A 19,611-nucleotide genomic window follows, 5' to 3' on the forward strand; every position below is an offset into this window, starting at 1 on the left:
TCAAGGGAGACAAGCCAACTGCGCAAGACATGTGTATAATAGTGCATAAGGTTGAGCGGAAATATACGAGTAATCTTATAGTCCGATGGAATTTAAGTTAAATCGATGAAATTCCGACCGGTAGTTCAGACGAAGGACCTACAGTTTTACCTGCTTTCTGAGCTACGGGAGTGCAAACACTGCCAACTTCCAGACTCCGAGTTGTTACCGAAAAACCGAATATCTTCATTCATACGACCCGTGGTTTGAACGCAGTACATCGCGATCTGAGGCCTAATAGGTTAACCACTAGACTAAAGAGACAATAGTACATTGTTTGTACTTTGGCTTGCAAATCTGTCCAGGAAGGTTCTCACAGCAGATATTACCAAAACACATCAACATTTTGTATTGCTGTGTTCTAGTCTGAACAAAGTGTGTGTAGAAGTGGCACTATAATTAGACCTAATGTGCCTCCAAAGGTTATCCATTGGAGGCACATTGATACAGGTAGTATTACCTTAATTGCCATCCTAATACATTAAGGTATTAATAAATCTTTCCAACAAAGTACATATTATGAAATCTCTGTTTTACGTTTCTACGGTTACGGTATTTACGGTTCGCGTTCATAATCAACTTGAGTTTGAAATTAAAATAATATTGCAGTACACAATTAATTTATTTTATATGAATATAAACACTTTAATTAGAAATGAAATAAAAATGATGTTTTTGAATATTTATATATTGAATATGTATGACGAAGATGGCGACCCCGACCAAACAATAATGCCGGCTCACCGTTATATATATATATGTATTTCTAACGCCAAATGCATCAACACTTCGTAGCCAAGTACATAAAAAAGAGCACTCGATCGCCTTTCGCAGAGGCTTGGGTTTACTTATTGAATCGAATTTTGGCTGCTTTGGACATACATTTCTGAGATATAGAAAATATGCCGTTTTAGTTTCAGTAATTTTCACTTCTGGTCGGTAAGAATACATTATAGATTTTTAATAACAATCAGATTCACAAACGAATCGACTCATCCTACACTGATCTTTGAGCGACGGAAATTACGTAAAAAAATAATAACAATTAAGTCGAAAAAACATCTTCTGATTAGATAGCTAAGGAAAAAAGCTATAATAACAAATTCAAATGGACCAATTTTACATATATTCGCTTTAACCACCGATTAAAATAAAAAAAGGTTAAATAAAAAATACTTAATAAATTTATACATTATTTTATTTGCTATTGCAGTTGTTGTTTACAGACAAATCTATTGCAAACGGTATAATTGTGAACAGTATGAGATATGACTTTAATAAAAATAACCTCCAATCTGCGGAGCATGATATCCATAAGAGGTAAAATAATCTATTAATTAATTTAATAGATTATTTCAGAAGGGAGATTTTTTATAACAATATTGAATTATAAAAATCAAGCGTGTGTTTTGTATATTTTCTATATAATTCATGTACTAAACGTCTTCAGTCATAAATGACACGTCGACAAAAAGTAATAAAGCAATAATATGGCTGAAACAAATGATGAGAAATGAAATCTTTACATTAATCGAAAATTCACCCAACTGTACACTTCGATAATATCATCACCTAGCTTTACCTTTAATAATTACATCATTTTCACTTACAAACAAATTGCATACAAAAATGAATATTAAATAAAAGTAAAAATAAAACTTTTGATCCTTAACAGTGGGATTTTTTTGGAAATTAATTGCAAACAAAAATTTTATAATAATGGAATTTGTTTTAGCTAATATTTACAAAGTACAGTGCAAATAAATTTAACTATATTATTATAGAGACACGATAAGTTTACTTTCATGAGCACTTAAGTTCGCACAAACGTTCACAATACACAACCAAAACTGGAATAACAAAACATTAAGTTACAATATTGATTAACACCATTCCATCATAACTCCGTATGTTTGTGTTCATCATCTGTAACAAAAATGGAGAATTGTCATTCACAATAACACAAAATCTATATATATGTACTAATATTATAAATGCGATGGTAACTCTGTTACTTCTTCACGCTTAAATCACTGAACCGATTTAGATGAAATTTGGTCTGTTCATGATTTGCGCCTCGGGGGCATAGGCTACGTTTTTAAATCACTCCTCGAGGGGGATATAGAGGGGGAGGGTGACGATAAAGTTTTATAAAACTGCAGGTTCAGCTAGTTAAGTTAGATGAATGGAGATTTTTTTATTACCTGAGGTAGTTCCTGTTTTGGTAATTTCTTCATGATGTGCATCGATTTCCTATAAAAATAAAGATTTTATAAATATATATGTACACAATTTCAATAGTCTATAAATAAAATGGCCAGCTTATAAGGCAGATCCTGACATCTTTCATTGTAATCCCAAGTTGAGTCTTCATTTTGAAAAAATTCAGTATATACTCGAAACGAGGATTGTATCTATCAATGCGTTCTATCATGCCCCCTTACTTTAAATTTTATGAGTTTTAGTAACTTAAATGCAACATTCCAGCTTGCTTCATCGAGGATAGTCAAATCTACTGAATGTATTATGTATGAATCTTTACAGAACATACACCAATGGATAATCCTCATTATTATTCCAACTACATAGTTACCCAGTATTTGTTTTACCATGTACATGACATCAGAGCAAGAGGTCAGAACCGCATCTGCGACTTTCCAATAGGCAGGTTAATATAAGTAATTTATAGTGCCGCTGCTCCCGAACCTGTTCCCCGTCGGCGTGCTGGTACAGGCCGCGCCGCACGCGCGCCTGCAGCGCCCGCACCTCGTCGTCGTAGTGGCGCCACTCGGGCACGATCCGCATGGCAGCCGACAGCTTCGCCTCTTTGGTCATTGGGTTGTTGCACTGGTGGCATAGTATTGATTAGATTATACACTCGTGAAAACTCACGATCGCTCCACTTTATATAAAATGATTTCCACGGTACGTCTTTTAAGGTTTTTTTGCAAAAACAAGGCAAGAATAGTATGCTCTATCGTTGTTATTATATTTATGTTTTTGTTATATTATCAGTACTTTCCTGATAACACCTTTATTGATTTTGGATGGTAAGCACTACACTATGAAAAGGGGCAGTATGTAAACAGTTTATATCGATAACAACGTAATTTTGGAATCCCCATTTGGCTGTGTTGAATTGATAGCTTAACGCTGAGAACATAGAAATGTTTAATGCCGTGTCATTGAAAGATTAGATTCATTATTATTGATTATATATTAAGTAACATTTTTAAAAAACAATATCTTACCAAATCAATTGTCTTAGCGTATTGCTTTGAATTATCATCACACCAAGTTTCGCACCAAAGCCATTCCTGTGGTAGTGATTTTATAGCCACTTGGTGAATCATGTTGTTAGGTAAGTCTTGATCTATAACAAATATTACATTCATCTGAGAATACGAATATATTATAAGCGAAGTAAAATAATCTAAGACAATTGTAAGTCTTAGAATTTTTAACAAATAATATTAATTAAAAAAAAAAACATACCCAAGTTAGATAAACTATTGGGGTCCTGGCTGAGGGCCTGGTACTGGCCGCGAAGGCGGTCGCCGGCAGCGATCCGTCTGAAGCGCTTGAGGTCCACCACGTACAACGCGCTGATGTGGTAGCTGCGACCCTGGAGGTGATTGCGCCAGTAACCTTGCTTCCAGAACCTATGTACAATATTCAATCACAAAAATAAATCAATTAAATACTTTTCCCAAATTTATTAAGTCTTTTTTATTTTAATTGAGTAGTCTTCAACAAAACCAACCTGAATCCTTCCATTTCTTTTCTACTATCACAGAAGGGTGTGTAACCATAAGGAGCACCAGCGAGATCCAAATCAACTAGTTCCTTCAGGTCAGCTCGAACAATCTGTGAAAATGATTATTATATATATATATAGCTTTTCTTTATATCATCAATATTCATTCCTATACTCAAAAAAAAGTAAATATTGACAAAAAACGCATAACTCATATAAGCAATATTACTCCAATAAATAAGTCATGTCGTCACCTGGTCAGCGTCGACGAATATGATCTTCTTGACGTGCAGCGGGAAGAGCACGTCTAGGAACAGAATCTTGTACCCCCAGATAGTTCGCTGCCGGTCGCGCTGTCGCTGCAGCCATCGGGGCCACTGGTACTGTACCAACTCGTACTGGAACCCGTACTCTTGCGCCATGTACGGTAGAATGTCCTGAACAGGTTTATGAACTCTCTGTTATAACTGATATCATACAAATAACCGACAAAAATCTCAGTAGCTTTTCTTTTTCATTAATTAAAATACTCTATATAGTGCTCGAACGAAGCTTCGGCTTCGACCAATTTCAGATGCAGATAGAAGCAGATAGCGACTTTGTTTTAAACTATTTATAGATTTTATTTTTAAGTATCTAAAGAGGTTTAAAGACTTTTTTTGCTAGTCTAATGTCACAGAGCTTTACAAAAAGTATAACTTGCATATTAATTTAACAAATTACTTTTAAGTAAATTTTATTTTAATTAACATTATTTCGACGTGTTATTATTTTGACAAGTTGAAATGTGATTTTAATCAACTCGTTAAGCTTATATACACACAGAAAACTAAAAAACACCTATTTTTTAATTTTGTGATAAATCGGTTTGGACTTCAACGTCGGCCAGAAATCGATCTACAGTTAGTTTCTACGACTTTCTCCATATAATGCATTTTATGTATCCCGCATGAAAATCAAAAATAGTTGCACGCTTATTTATCTTCTATATAATCTAGTCGGAATTATATGCCTTGTCGCTTCAAATATTTTAAAATAAACTTTAAATTTATTAATGTATGTAACTAATACTATTTTTACGAAGTCTAATAGATCAAAACTTTACTTAAAATTAACATCACTCATGACTATGGTGGTGTATACCACTTATTGTAGTAACTTTATACGCACTTGATGTTTAAATTCATTCATCATATTAGGTAAGTCTCGATCTGTAATTGTTACCTTTAAAGACGGGCTAAGATAATTCTTCAAGAACCAAAATTTGACCGGTGACTTTGTGTGCTTCAAAACGGACAACATCATAATACGCAGGAACCTCTCGTAGAGATGACCCGACGCTACCGAGAACACGTTAATCGTCTCATCTTGAGTTTCTTGGTCTTCGCCGCCGCCGAATGAACTGTTGATATAAAATATATCATGAAAATTACTAGTAAAAGTAGTAAGGCCAAATTTTTTATTATTTTTATTTAACCTACATGTTTACACTTCTTTATTTACATGACTTTCCACTCTATTAACTCTATTCTATAACTATAACTCTATTAACCAAAACAACAGTCAACAAAATTATGTTTGGACAGTCTTTTCATTTACACACATATCTCCACAAGCAGAGAATGTAAGTCGTATTATATAGGTACATAACCTTAAAAAATTAGATTAAAAATTTAAATCTTCTTTATTTTATCATATTATTAATACAAATTCTGCTACTCAATGTAGAAGAATTTAATTTACGTAGTAGTAGTATATTCAGTAAGTATCTACGAATGCAACTTTATTTACCTTGCAATAGAGTTCCAAATTCCACCGGTATTCTTTTCATCATTTTCGACAAGTAGGTCAAGATTTTGTTTATCCGGTTTCTTGCTGACACGCAATTTTATAACGTGGCTTCGAAGGGAGCTCATCAAGACTTGGATGTCATCACTGCCGGCTGGTGTGTCTGTATTTTCATGCCTTTGGAATTTCAAATAAATATTAATCAACCGTTATATTCAGTAAAATGAAATAAATAATCAATGACAACATATTTTTGTATAATTGATTAAATTAAATTAAAAACAAAATGAAGATGATACATTACCCCACAATTTCGTAAATTTCATCCGAACGGCCCGGTCTTAGTCGCAATGTCCAGGCTCCAGGATTAGCCTTCAACTGGAAGTATCCAAGATTAGCCATCACAATTGTATCCTTAGTCTCGGGTTTGTCCCGCGTGCCCAGCACGAGCTGCAGGCCACGGGGAGGCGTTCCTAGGTTAGTGTCCCACGCGTGACCTTCCAGTAGTAGATATTCCAGTTCGAACTCGCTAAAAATGAATAAATATTGGCATCGTCATTCACAAGAAGGTAATTTAATTTTAAGTCATTTTAGCACCTGTAACAGAGGAGTTACAAAATCAAAACACTACGCAGGTCTCTCTGAGTCAATTACCGAATTTGTCCCAGATACAAAATATGACGACAAAAGCAAATAAAATGAATAATCATATCGGCCTCTTCATCTGATTAACAATGAAATCAGTCAGTAACCTGTGCACCACCGAGTCAACGTCGGCCAGGCGGATGTTGTCGAGGTCGTAGACGGACTTGACGCACTCGACGAGCCAGTTGGGCGGCGTGCGCAGCTCCAGCGACAGCAGCGGCGCGTGCGGCAGGCGGGAGAAGCGCGCCGCCGCGCCCGCGCCCAGCGCGCCCGAGCTGCTGAACTGCAGCTCCGGCTCCAGCACGTAGCGGTAGAAGCTGTCGACATACAGCAGAGAATTTCAGCCAATGGCTACGATTAACGACGACTATTATTACATAAATATACTATTCCTATGTATGTGTGAAACTCGTGCTAGGCGTCGAGGCAACAATAGTCGAGTCGAGTTATGCAGTTTTCGTTTAATCATTTTGGTCAAATATTGATTATATGTTTTAAATCTAAATATTTGTTTAAGTTTTAAATCTTAAACATTTTAAACGTGAATCACACGCTCTTCAAAACTGGCGCTGTGTTTATAAGCCGTGAGAAAGTGATACTATAGTGCTAGACGAAAAGGTAGAAAATAGCCATACACTAACGCAGATACTTACATAACGTCTTAAGTGTTATCTTTTTTTCTATTCAATCAACTTTCTGTCCGGACACTCAGAATAGAATTTGCTCAAATCATCGAGAAATTATGATTTGCTTATATCTAAATAAACATATCTCAGACCTTAAATGTCGTCAGTTTGTACAGATGTTTATAAAATTTAAATCTTAATTTAATTATTAAAAAATATAAACTTAGCTTAATTATTTATTTTTATTATACATGTCGCGGCTAGTTGAACTTTATTACCAATATAAAGATGACAAAAGCTCTTAACAGTTGTTTTTGATGAAATAAACAACAGAAAAATGCATAACGTTATTACGTTATGCATTACACATATTTTTTTTATTATTATTAAAAAATTATGTGTTTATAAATGCAATAATAATAATATATATAATAAGTCCTTTAAAAATCCATAAAATCCCATTTTCAAGGGTAAATGAAAATTTGAAGTTTTTAAAAATAAATACTAATGTTATCAAAAATAAATTAGAACGCTAACTCTAAAAAGTTTTTACGAACCTCTTAAGTGGCATATCGGAGTTTTTGTCCTGCGGGTTGAGGAACAATCGCAGCCTACAATTGACGACGCGTCGCAACACCAACAGCAGCGGCGCCAAGCGCTGAGCCGCCGTCGACGCTGGGTCCACCACCGCCACGATCTGTGTTACATGACGAATGACAATTGATAAATCAGAAAATAGTTTTGGCTTCATTACAGCAAATTCAGATCGCTACAAATATCTTCGATCAGAATTTGGAATAAAATCTTGGCGAATTCTGTATTTGATTAGTGTAACCTCGACGGCCGCCTCGTCGTCGTAGAGCGGCGCCAGGTCCACGACGGAGTGTTCGGCGCGCAGGCCGGCCGGCAGCGCCGTGCGCGCGCGCGGGCTGCGCGCCGACAGCACCGCCACCACCTGCAGGTACTTCTCCGTCGACAGCTCCACCGCGTCATCTGTGCGGGCCGGCCGGGTTAATGGCATCCATGCTCTACCCGACGGTGCATGCGACATGTATCCGCTTGGATTATGGAATACACTTTGATACGTTGGGATTTCATGCTGTACATTCTGAACGGAATTAATCACTTTACAAAATAAGAAATATCATTCAATTTCACTCACCATCTTCGTCTACGTCGTTTTTGCTCACGGTATTTTTTTTATTAAGTACTTCTGACAACTTATCGCCATACACTTGGTTGCTGTACCTACAACGAAAATACTACCTTTTTTAGAATCGAATAAGGAAATAGTAGACCCTACTACGTTTTTTTAACACATATCAGAAAACTTTTTATTAAAGTTACGGAACCCGTGGCTTACCTCTCGAGTAGCACGAAGTCGTCGAGGGAGAAGCGCTCCCCGCGGGCGAGCGGCCCCACGAGGCGCGCGTTGTGCACGAGCGCGCGCGCGCCCGCCCGCAGCCGCGCGCCGCGCGCGCTCAGCACGCGCGAGCCCTTCAGCACCCACTCGTACTTGTGCAGCAGCGGCACCAGCTCGGGCTGCGGACGCCTACTAGTTAGTATCAGTGACCAGTCCGATGACGACTTAGCACTAGAAAATATATAAGCCTTGATTCTCGTTAAAAAAACCTTTACCGTAACAGATATCATCTTTATAGTCGGTTAGTTATGATTTTGGCAATTTATTGAAGTCGAGGCGAACACTGTGGCGTTGACCTAGAAAATGAACATTAAAACTCTTCTCTAATAAGAATATTTTAATTCCATACCAATATTTCACAGTCTTGTCTCTCCTGGCAACCCTCGTCTTCCAGCAGGCGCACGACGTACTTGGTGGCCGCTGCGGAGTCCAATGCGGTCACCGCTGCCAGCACCACCTTGTTCAGCGACTGGTCCTCACTCGACGTGCCGTCTACATTCGGTATGAACGCCACACGCGCTCCTCCTGTCTCCCTCTATCATACAAATTGTTTCGGTTTAATGATATATTATAGAATTCATTATTTTTACATAACAAACAATACAACAATTGTTTCATTCTTGTTAACAGGACACAGTTCAAAGAGATTAGGTACATGACATATCTATTTACGGCAAAAATAAGGGTTCTATTTTATTGACAAACGAAATCATTTGAGTTACTTATGAAGTACAAGTGAGTACAATTACTTTCAGTTTAAGTTCAATAGGTAGGAAATATAATACTTAAATATGTGCGCGGTATTTAAGTACAAAACTGCTTCTTCAGATACACTTGGATGGACAACTTGTGGCAATAAGCCTATTATAAAAATAAGATAAAAGTCAAAAGATATTTAAGTACCATAAAAGTTAGTGCATTTCTCAGTAATTCTCTAGTATCCTTCTCATTGAGATCACCGATAACCCAGATGGTCTGAGTTATCTTTTCCTGTTTTCCCGGTTTTGAAAAGTACTTTAGTATCGGGAGAGCTGTTGCCAGAGCGTCACGACCTAAAAAATATGTATGTTTCATAAAATAGCAGAAACAATAAACAGATTCGGACTAATATATGGAGATGATAAAAAACCTACCCGTCAAATGTAGTAGACGATGGATTTTATCTTCTGTAAATAATTCAGTCGAAGATGGAACTCCTGATAAATCCAAATATTGAGATGGGTCAGACGACAAAACTCGGCGATTCAATCTAAAAATACATATATTTTTTGTAACGAATATTACTATTCGAAGTTCAACCTGTTTTCAATTTTTCAAAGCATTAAATAGTCAGTCATACATAGATTATGATCTCTAATTTATATTTCAAAAATACCATCAGATTATAATACCTCGGCATAATATGGGGTTGTTTCATAAGATAATCGACTGCGTCGTCTGTATCGGCGAGTTCACCGCGAAAAACTGATCGCTGCAGGCGTCCAGTGTGGCGGGACAGCGCCGTCACCAGCGCCTCCTCCAGCAGCTCCACAGACGACGTCACCGGCGTCGCACTGTCGTCCCACAGTGGTACGCCGTTTATCAATACCTGCAGATAAATAAAAATGAAGAAGGCGGGATCCGAGTGGATGGCGCGTCATAAGAGAGGCCTGTCCTCGGATTGCTCTCGTACATAGGCCTCTCCACTGGTAAGGTACGACAGACTGACTAGCGGTAGTAGTGGTTTAAACATTAAAAAATATATATTTAAAAAAGTGAACACCACATTGTTTATGAGTTTTCTTACCTGAGGATATTTATCGGTTCCTAATTTCGAAACGAATTCTTCGGCCAATTGATTACCAAAGTTGTATTCAGAATCTTCAGATATAATGTCGTCAAGGTTGGCACTAAAACTGGCATATTTCTTCAAATGTTCTTTGATGTGGTCAATATCGACACCGTCTTCCGGGGCCGTCTGTAAAAGCTGCAAAAAAACAAAAAGAGAAATCGTCAGACACGATAAAATCTAATCGGAACTAGCCGAATTTGGGTCGTCTCATGATTGTCAGTCACCTGCGTGAGGAAATAAAAGGCTTCCTTGTTGGAGTTCTTCTCCTGCGCGACGTAGTTGAAGGCGGCGCGCACGGCGAGCGCCAGCGCGGCGCGGCGGGCGGCGGCGCGCGCGGGCGGCGCCAGCACCAGCCCCACGCGCACCGGCGTCGCGTGCTTCAGCAGCGTCTCGCCCAGCTTCAGCGGCGGCGCCGACGACGGGCATGTCGGGTCCACTACTATTACCTGGTAATGATAATTATATGTTATACATCTATGCTATTTCCGATAATAAGTCTTCCATTTTTCATTCAGTTCGTTCATCGAAATCATTTATTGGTTTTGCCATCCATATCCACTTCTTGTTAGTTATTCACGAAGATCAGCAATGTACCATCAGCAGCAGCAGCGGTGTACCATCGATAGAAGGGAAAAGTACCATTTTGATGCTAAAGCATCTTTTCTTCCTTCCCCTGATGATATATTTATATTATAATGAATACTTAAACTTACATAGTTATAAATATTCCTTCTGAAGTTTCTCAGCATTCCAGGGTATGTGGGCCGCAACAACTCCATGAAAGATGAAGGCCACCGTCGGTACCGTTCGTCTGATTCCAAATCGTTAAGCCACGTGATGGCCGTGTCGCGGATGTCTAGGCCATACTCCTCCCACGTGTAAGTCTCGCCCACATCGAGCGCCATCAGCTTGTTGATGAAATTCTTTGATAATCCTGTCCAAAAATTAGAGAAAAAGAACAATCAAAATCTATATATATAAGCGAAATTCCACTCACTAATTAATTATGAACTCTCAGAAACTATAACACCTACAAACTTGAAATTTGGCAGGTGGGTTCCTTATAGGGTGTAGACATCCACTAAGGACGGATTTTAGGAAACTTCACCCGTTTATATATATAGGTAAACGAGACAGATAAATGTTATATACAACATGATTTTCAAACATTTACACTAGGAAATTCTTCAATCTGGTAAAAATAATAATTTCGCTTTAAATTAAATTACTACAATTAGTATTTAGAATATAATATTAGATTACCTAAAGCATGCAAGGTGTTCATAGGGCCAATGTCGTCTCTTAGAGCGTTCAACAGCGCTAGTACGTCAACCTCCTCTGCATCGTACTGGGCGCCTGACACCAGTAATAGAGGCTCCGCGGCTCGCAGACCCAGCGATGACGCCCAAATATCTTGATTGTATAGCACCTCGTCGCGGAATGACCGTGGTACGTTTACGTGAATGAGAGACTTTGTCTAAATAAACAAATGTTTGCTAGGGTCATTGATCATAAATAAATTCTATGTTTTATAAATCTACCAAGTCTGATATTTCCTTTTTTTTTTAAACATTTCTGTAAAATTCAATTATATAATAAGTAGGTTATGTAGATTACTTCCTTATATAAATAAAACATATTGACTAAATTCTTATATATCCAAATACTAACTTGCATTGGAAAGTTTTGTGCAATTGATGTTAAAACTTTCAGAGCTTCATCACCACCAGCATCATGGGCATCTATAACAGCAGCAGCTGCTTGCATACTGAGTGCCTGCATCTGCCAAACCTTAAGTGGAGCCAGTTCTTCACTTGTTTCAGACAAGTGACGTCGAAAACGTTCCAATGGCGTACGTAAGGCAGGAAATAGGTTTCTATTGCAACAAAAATATTGTACATTAGAATTACAGGCGTATGTAAATGACAATAAGTTTGTAGCAAAGATATACATTTTTGATTGAAATGTTAAAAAGAAATAGAAGAAATAAATAATCTTAAAAAAGAAATTATAAATGTTAAGATCATTTTTTCTAAAAATGGTAGACAACTAAGTAATATCCTAGATTATAAGATTTATTTTGGCCTGTAGATAGAATTTATTTAGGTGTATTTAAGATGAGTTTAAGGATGTTACAACCAAATAGGATAGAGCTCTTGAACATAGCCAAATTTTATTAAAACTTTGCAGTATAACACAAAATCACAAAAGATTTGGCACTAACTAATGTCCTATTAATTATTTCAATTTTATTTATGCAGTCATTTCACAAATATAAAGCAATTGGAAAAGGTATTTTTTGTGTACAGCATATTAAAATTTTATACTTCTATTGAATATAACTGGAAAAAACATTTGATTCCCACATTTCATCTAACACTATATTTACTTATTAAATCAATTATTCATCTATTCAAGTAACAAAGACACTCATTAGGTTATGCGCAGTGGTATAAATAATAGTAAGAAAAATATCTCTATTTCTACTTATATTTAAATAAAATGTAGGCAAATATAAATGAAACATATGCACTTCAGCATTCTTTAACAATACTTACTTGAGCCTTCCAAAATTAAATCCATCAATTTGGTTTTGTGGGTCATTTTCATCTTCTTCTGCTGAAGGTACTGAAGATTCACCACTCTCTGACTCCTTTGGTGTGGTGTCATCTTGACTTTTGTACTCGGTACTTTTTAATTGTAATTCAACTCCATAACCTGACAGACGTACTTTAGGTTTTCCCCTAGGCTAGAATAAAAAAATTCACACAAATATTTTTATAATTTTTAATAAACTGAGGAACTTCTATTTCTGGAATTTAATATTATAAAACAAACCTTAACATTCCATCTAACTATGTAGTTGATTAAGCCTAAATCTGCATATCCTGAGAGGATTTTGTGTTTAGCAGCAAAATCTGCCATTCCCAGTTCTCCATATAGAATTGCTGTAAGACTCTTGTTATCACTGCTTGGATATGAATGATCTAACAGATATGTTTCTAGTTTATGATCCTCCTAGAATTATGATAAAATAATTAATGTAAAAAATATTCACATACCAATATCATATTTTGTACAAAATTAAAGACAAATAAAATATTTGTCACATATTTCAGACTGGAATTATTATTGTTACCTGGGCAAATTAATATTTATGGTTCATTTACTTACAGGGTCGTACTTAGCAGATGACTTAAGTATATCCCTTAATGCATCATTGTCACAAATTTTTCTAGATGCAATTGATACAAATGTGTCACACGAAACATCCTTAGCTCCATTGTGTGTAGCAATTTGATCAAACATACGAACAGTTGGTGATGTTAAATGCATTGAGAGAGCAAATTTAGCCATACGAAGTTGGGCTGGAGCTAGTAGTGAGCTAGCTACCCCAATACAAGCATCATAGACTTGTTTATCTGTTTCTGCAACCAAACCAAATCATGTATGTGGTATAACTTTCTGCCTGCTTTTTGATTCATTTTTATCATAACTTTACATTATTAAGTAATGTTTAATTACTTATATTAAAATAAGAAAAAGTTTTTACCTAGAGTATTCAAGTTTGTTTTTAAGGAATTTATTCCATCGAAATACGACCAAAATAAGTCTGTGCTCTCGCCTGAAAGGTATTCTGCTAATTCCAAAACAATTGGAGTTACTTCCCATTTAGCGCTTACGAACGTGGTTACTCCTTTAGATTTCCTCTCTTCGCGCTTCAAGGAGTCAGAGTTAGTAGCAAATGTGAATAAAACGTGGGCTAATATAATTAAAAAGACTATTCCACCGGTAGCTTTCATTTTGTTATTAAAATAATCACACACTCATTAATAAACTAAAAAAGAAAAATTTAATTAAGAAAAGAAGACTATTTTAATATAATTTTAACATTTTTGGTGTAGTTTATTACAATATTTAGATTTTTTATTTAATACGAAAAATTATATCTAAGCATCTACTTATTGATACAATTTAACACCAATCACCAATGACAGATGAACACGGCATATAATATTTATTAGAAGAGCGTTCAAATTTTGTGAATCCGATTCGTATATATTTTATTAATACCATTAGTCTCTCTTATATGTATTTAATTTAATTAGAAATTAAAAATTGAGACAATGACGTGCTTTTCTTCATTAGTCACATTATCTAATTATTGTTATAATATTTTTTTGTATTTTTATATAATATTATTCTATTGAAACCGACCAATGACAATATGCAATGATTTCCCAAAAAGAGATCCCTAATCTTTGGAAGTTGTCAGTTTATCAGTTATGACAACTGTCATTACCAGTTACGTCAGGTATAAATGTAAAAGGTATTGTCTGTCAGTTTCTTGGTGAAGATCTATATTAATATTTATTATTTAATAATCCCGACTATATTAAATTCTATTCTCAATATCTATTATTTTGTACATACTGGTATGTGAAAAAATTTGACAAGTAAAATAATTCATACTTAATTTTTTCAAGTGCATATCAGTCGTACACTGAAACATTTTTTTAGAAATCGTCAATTAATCTTATTACGATTAATGAAACAACTTTTCTCATCTTAAGGTTCGTTAATTGACTGTCAACTTTGGTATTGCTATAGTTTTGTGGGTACAATGCAATATCCCTCTGACGAATCTTATACTCGGCTCATAAGCCATAACATGACAGTTCCACAAAGGATAAAGGTAAATACAATATATTTTTAATGTGAGCTAAAAAGCTGTCAAGCTGGTATAAAAAAATTGAATATGAAGACAAAATAAGACAATCAAAATAAATGAGTACAAAGTACAACAAATGTTGAACACCTATTTTTTTTAGTTAAATAATTAGTTTAAAAATGAAGTTTATTAATGGTAGATAAGTTATTGTTTAGATATATATTTTTAGTTCAATTTATAAATATGTTCTTCAAGTTTAACCTGTTTAAGTTTTTCTAAACTGCTTTCCACTTACTATATTTAAGGCAACGGGTGATATTGGTGATGAAGATAGTACTCCAAATGGAATGGTCACTGGATGGGATTATGCCAATGAAAAATTTGATATGAAAGTACCTGAGAGAATACTTGTTGTTGGCCAAGATCAACATATAGGTAACATAAGTCATTGAAGATGTTTTTGTTTAGTTTGTGTTTTTTTAAGCAATTTATTTATGTAATATGTAAATATTTTTTAATGATCATATTATAATATAGAACTTATTTTTAGGTTCAAAAATGTAACAATTCTCAATTAGACAAATTTAGCCTCATCATTAGTTTGGATCAGTCCCATGTAACCACATATTGGAATGGAACTGCTATCTTGAGATTTGCCAAAACCATACACATCTATGATTAAATTCTAAATTTGATCTTACACCAATTAAAATTATTAATTCTTACAAAACTATTTTAAAAGAAGATCCTTAAATCTTAATTCCATTTAGACAACTCAAAGATAGTAATATTCATAGTGACTTTGTACTTTGTATTCAATGTATCATTACATAAAAATATTTTTGAGAATTTTTTTATATTTTTTTAACAATTTATAACTTAAAACAACAGTAGGATATTATCTCTTCCCTTTTGTTTTCCAATTTATTATTTCCTTCTATGGGTTAGTCCAATAAGGAAAAAAATCATGAAATAGTTCAAATACTTAAACATTATTAAATTATTAATACTGTATATTTTGATACTTACCTCTTTAAATTTAATTTATAAAATACTACTTGTTTTCTTTTTCAATAAATGAAACCAAACTTTTGTGATTACCTTTTTTTATTTTATACAGGAACAAAAGCTACACCTCGAGAGATTCAATTGGACAATGCAGTTTTGCCAAACGATCCTGGCATGGTCCGTGTGAGCACACCGCCTCGTGTTATTACTCTTGATCAACACTACTTTCCATCAGCTGATGATTATCCCAATGATATGCCAAGCTCACCACCAAAAAATGTTCGAACTATTCATGCTGTAGGCGGTAGAGTACAAGCATTAACACCGCTCCCTGACCATTTCAATGAATCAACAATGACTGAATCGCGTCTCGTGCTAAGGTATATGAATAATGAAAACAATTATATCTCCTTAAAGTAAAAATATATTTAGGAAGTGGACTGATAAATGGGCCACCTGGTGGTAAGTGGTTGCCATTGCCCATAGTCATTGGCACTGTTAGAAGTATTTGCAAATATACCAGTAAACGACCAATAAATACTCATTTTTTCAGAAGTAAAAAAATTCAAAAATATATATCTAAAGACTTGATATCATTTTCACATACCTATTTTACTAGTATATTAAATCTTACCCAAATGACAATTGCCATTTTGTTTTAATATTAACATTTTAAGTTTGTTAAAATTATTTATATATAAACTATTGATTAATTTGTTCAAGAACATCTCAAAGTTTTTGAAATTTGAAGTGTTATTTCAAAATGTGGGATATATTAATGGCCATAGCAAAATTATAAATGATTTCTTATTTGTTAATATTTTTATGATTTAACATAACATACCTAGAGATCACTTTTATCAATATAATAACAGAATTATATAATTTATAATCATAATATATTCAATGTTTTAGAGATCCAACACCACCAATGGGCAATGGTGAAGGGCTTTCCACTTCAGAAGAGCTAGTACATTTACGAAGGCAAATCGTCAAATTAAATCGACGTGTAATGTCTATTGAAGCTGAACAATTGCAGCGACAACAGAAAGAAAAAATTGCTTATGCAATAAGTATTGCGTACTTATTGTTCAAAGTAATTGCTTGGTTAAATAGGTCTTAATAGAGAAAAAACGTTTGTCACATTAGGATGAAGTTTTGATTTATGGTTGACTTCATGAAATTTACCCATTTGTGACCACAGTAAGTGGTGCATTATAGTGTTGCCTTTACTTATTATAGTGTGTACAAGTTGGAGGTGTTAATTATTATTAAATTTTCAATCATTTTAGATTATAGGAACATTCTTTTATAACTTATGATTTTATGACCATCTGTTTACCTAATTTCTTGTACAGTGTAACAGTCATGTTGTTTATATACTATGATTCCCTTAGCATATACTTTAATGAATTGTTAAAAATACTTTTTACTCTTCTTTAAAGTTGAGATCTTAGATTCAATAGGTGTTTTTTTTTTAATTTAAATAAAAATGATACTTACTGCATTTTACCTTTCACTCAAATTGTAACATAGTTATAACAAATAACATTACAATGAAAAACATTTCAGGGTAACACTCAATATATTCCAAAAAATGCCATAGGACATTAACATGAAACATTCTAAAATGTGAATGTTTAATTTACAAAGAGTAATTAATATCTATTGAAAGTTAATAATAGAACAGTGACTGTTTTTTATGAGAGAATACTGTATTAGATTCATAATTATAAATTTAATTTGTTTCTGAAGGCTTGTCTTCATAGATAAAAATAACTGAAAATAGTGGACCACCTAGACGCTGTGCTAGCCATGCATTTTTTACTACAGCTAACTTAAGGGAGTCCACAGCAAGACGAGCATTTAAGTTTGTATGTAGGGCTCTTCCCATACCTTCTAAAATAATTAAATCTACTCCTCGCATCTTCATTTCAGAGCAAAGTCCTAAAAAAGAAATTGTTTTAATCACACTCTATTATTTGAAAAATACTCAAATTCAGTTTCAATCATTCATCTCACCTACACTGATAGTTCTAAGATCAAGACAAGGGCCTCTTTGTCCACTAGATCTAACTACTAAATCTCCCGTAGCCATTGCAGCACCAAGGATAGGGCAAATTAATGATGCACGTTGAAGTACCTCCTCCAGTTCAACATTAGTAACATCATTTAAAGCTGGCCATTCATTAGCACACAAAATAACTGATGTACCCCTCAACAGTAAACCTCTTACAAATGGCAAAATACCAAGCACAATGTCCACACCACTGTTATCTACAAAAATAGCAGCACAGTGGTGAACAGTTTTCTGTAACATAAGACATTAAAAAAAATATGGAAACTCTTCTCATTGAAAAAGTACTGAAATTAATGGTAAAGTCACAATTACCTCTAATTTATCTATCCATTTCTCTAAGCCATCATATAACCATGGCCTTTTTTGTATTTTTTGCAAAGCTTCATAAAGTCCACAATTTAAAATTGATGTTACAGCTTGTGCACCCCAATCAAACATATTACCTGTGAACAAATGGTACTTTCTTTAGCCATCAATATTTTATAAGATGTTTTTAACTATTATTATATCTTACTCATACATACCAGCAAGAACACCTCTACACAACTCAGTCCACCTTTGCCGGTCATCAGCCAAACCATCAATTTCTGTTAATCTTCCTGCAAGGCTTGATAAAGCAGCTTCATTTTCATACAGCTTTTGTTGTTTCCATAAGTCAAAAAAACCCTGAGAACGAAGGCATGTTTCGTTGACGTCAAGAAGCAATCGGATAGTCAATTGCCCATGTGCACTAAAATATAAATAAGCAATTAATATAAAGAAAATACGATTGAAAATATAGCAAAGCTTTTACATATTTTTATCCAAGCCAATTTACTTACAGTGGATTAATTCTAAGCTCTTTTAATGCCTCTACATAACAAGTCTTAAATTTTAAAGCTCTTATTTCAACTGTGGGATCTTCTGTATTTGATAGAGCAAAATTAACGTATTTTTCCACAAGCTTTTCACAGGTGTTAAGCCAATATTCCCTCGCTTCTTCGTCGGCTAATAGGTCCAAAGTATCTGGACTATATTTATCTGGCTCATATAGAATATGAGATAAGCCAAAATGTTCCATTATGAATTATTACACTAATAACGTTACTATTTAAGAACACTACAATTATTTTATTTACTATTGTACTATCCCATTGTAATGTTTTATCAATATGCTAATAATAATGATAGACGTTTTTATCTTATCTTTCAAATTATGTCTGTTTCGAGACAATGACAATTATATATTACACACAATAACAAACATAATATTAAAATCGACAAAACCAAAGAGTATACAATAAAAATAAATATAACTATCTAGAACCAACTAATAGGTTTACTATCTATGATCTATTACCATAAATTTTCTTTGTTAACTTTAGTTACTCAATACTCTGTACTCTACACCTTTATAATTTTGACATATTTTGTGCTCTCTGTGGTAGTGTGGTTCTCCGTTCTATCGTCTCTACAATATGTTTCGGACACATAATAATTACCTAATAATGCTGCGATACTTAACACTCTGTTCACATTTACTGATTTAAAAATAATAGTTAAAAGAAAATAATAATAAAGAGGAATAATTAATTTCTAATAACTGCTAAACAAGACGAATCTATGATTTGAGTAAATAAAAATGTATCTCCTTTATTGCTCCCCATTACTAAATATGGTAACTGCTCCAGTGCGGCTCAGCCGGTGTTCTTCTAGTTTATCTCACATAATTATACATAAGCCATTATGTCCAAGGGGATGGT

General features: G+C 34.4%; 3 protein-coding genes across 4 annotated transcripts; 1 reads left to right on the plus strand and 2 right to left on the minus strand.

Moving 5' to 3' along the window:
- Positions 1–1,733: 1,733 nt before the first annotated feature.
- On the minus strand, positions 1,734–14,140 carry LOC113392620 (UDP-glucose:glycoprotein glucosyltransferase). The gene is made up of 28 exons (XM_026629127.2): positions 13,663–14,140; positions 13,284–13,537; positions 12,948–13,127; positions 12,668–12,858; positions 11,781–11,985; positions 11,373–11,586; positions 10,823–11,043; positions 10,334–10,555; positions 10,065–10,244; positions 9,670–9,866; positions 9,412–9,527; positions 9,182–9,330; positions 8,628–8,813; positions 8,219–8,397; positions 8,018–8,103; positions 7,691–7,848; positions 7,413–7,552; positions 6,337–6,546; positions 5,889–6,113; positions 5,588–5,761; positions 5,021–5,198; positions 4,051–4,233; positions 3,803–3,906; positions 3,535–3,701; positions 3,291–3,412; positions 2,746–2,886; positions 2,244–2,292; positions 1,734–1,965 (listed from the first exon to the last, which is right to left on the minus strand). Exons 1-28 carry the CDS (start codon positions 13,910–13,912, stop codon positions 1,937–1,939), a joined length of 4,710 nt encoding a protein of 1,569 aa, XP_026484912.2. The 5' UTR covers positions 13,913–14,140; the 3' UTR covers positions 1,734–1,936.
- Positions 14,141–14,447: 307 nt separating this feature from the next.
- Positions 14,448–17,296, plus strand: LOC113392679 (transport and Golgi organization protein 11). The gene is made up of 4 exons (XM_026629220.2): positions 14,448–14,805; positions 15,087–15,216; positions 15,902–16,169; positions 16,705–17,296. The coding sequence occupies exons 1-4, from the start codon at positions 14,734–14,736 to the stop codon at positions 16,910–16,912; spliced, it is 678 nt and encodes a 225-aa protein (XP_026485005.2). The 5' UTR covers positions 14,448–14,733; the 3' UTR covers positions 16,913–17,296.
- Positions 17,297–17,355: 59 nt separating this feature from the next.
- Positions 17,356–19,164, minus strand: LOC113392666 (4'-phosphopantetheine phosphatase). 2 transcript variants are annotated; one of them, XM_026629204.2, is made up of 5 exons: positions 18,691–19,164; positions 18,394–18,599; positions 18,182–18,312; positions 17,816–18,100; positions 17,356–17,736 (listed from the first exon to the last, which is right to left on the minus strand). In XM_026629204.2, the coding sequence occupies exons 1-5, from the start codon at positions 18,927–18,929 to the stop codon at positions 17,719–17,721; spliced, it is 879 nt and encodes a 292-aa protein (XP_026484989.2). In that variant the 5' UTR covers positions 18,930–19,164; the 3' UTR covers positions 17,356–17,718. The 2 variants fall into 2 exon arrangements, with proteins under 2 accessions (XP_026484989.2, XP_026484988.2); XM_026629203.2 differs by having other exon boundaries at positions 17,812–18,100.
- Positions 19,165–19,611: the final 447 nt, after the last annotated feature.

This window comes from Vanessa tameamea, chromosome 5, assembly GCF_037043105.1.
Source record: "Vanessa tameamea isolate UH-Manoa-2023 chromosome 5, ilVanTame1 primary haplotype, whole genome shotgun sequence".
Classification (NCBI taxonomy): Eukaryota; Metazoa; Arthropoda; class Insecta; order Lepidoptera; family Nymphalidae; genus Vanessa; species Vanessa tameamea.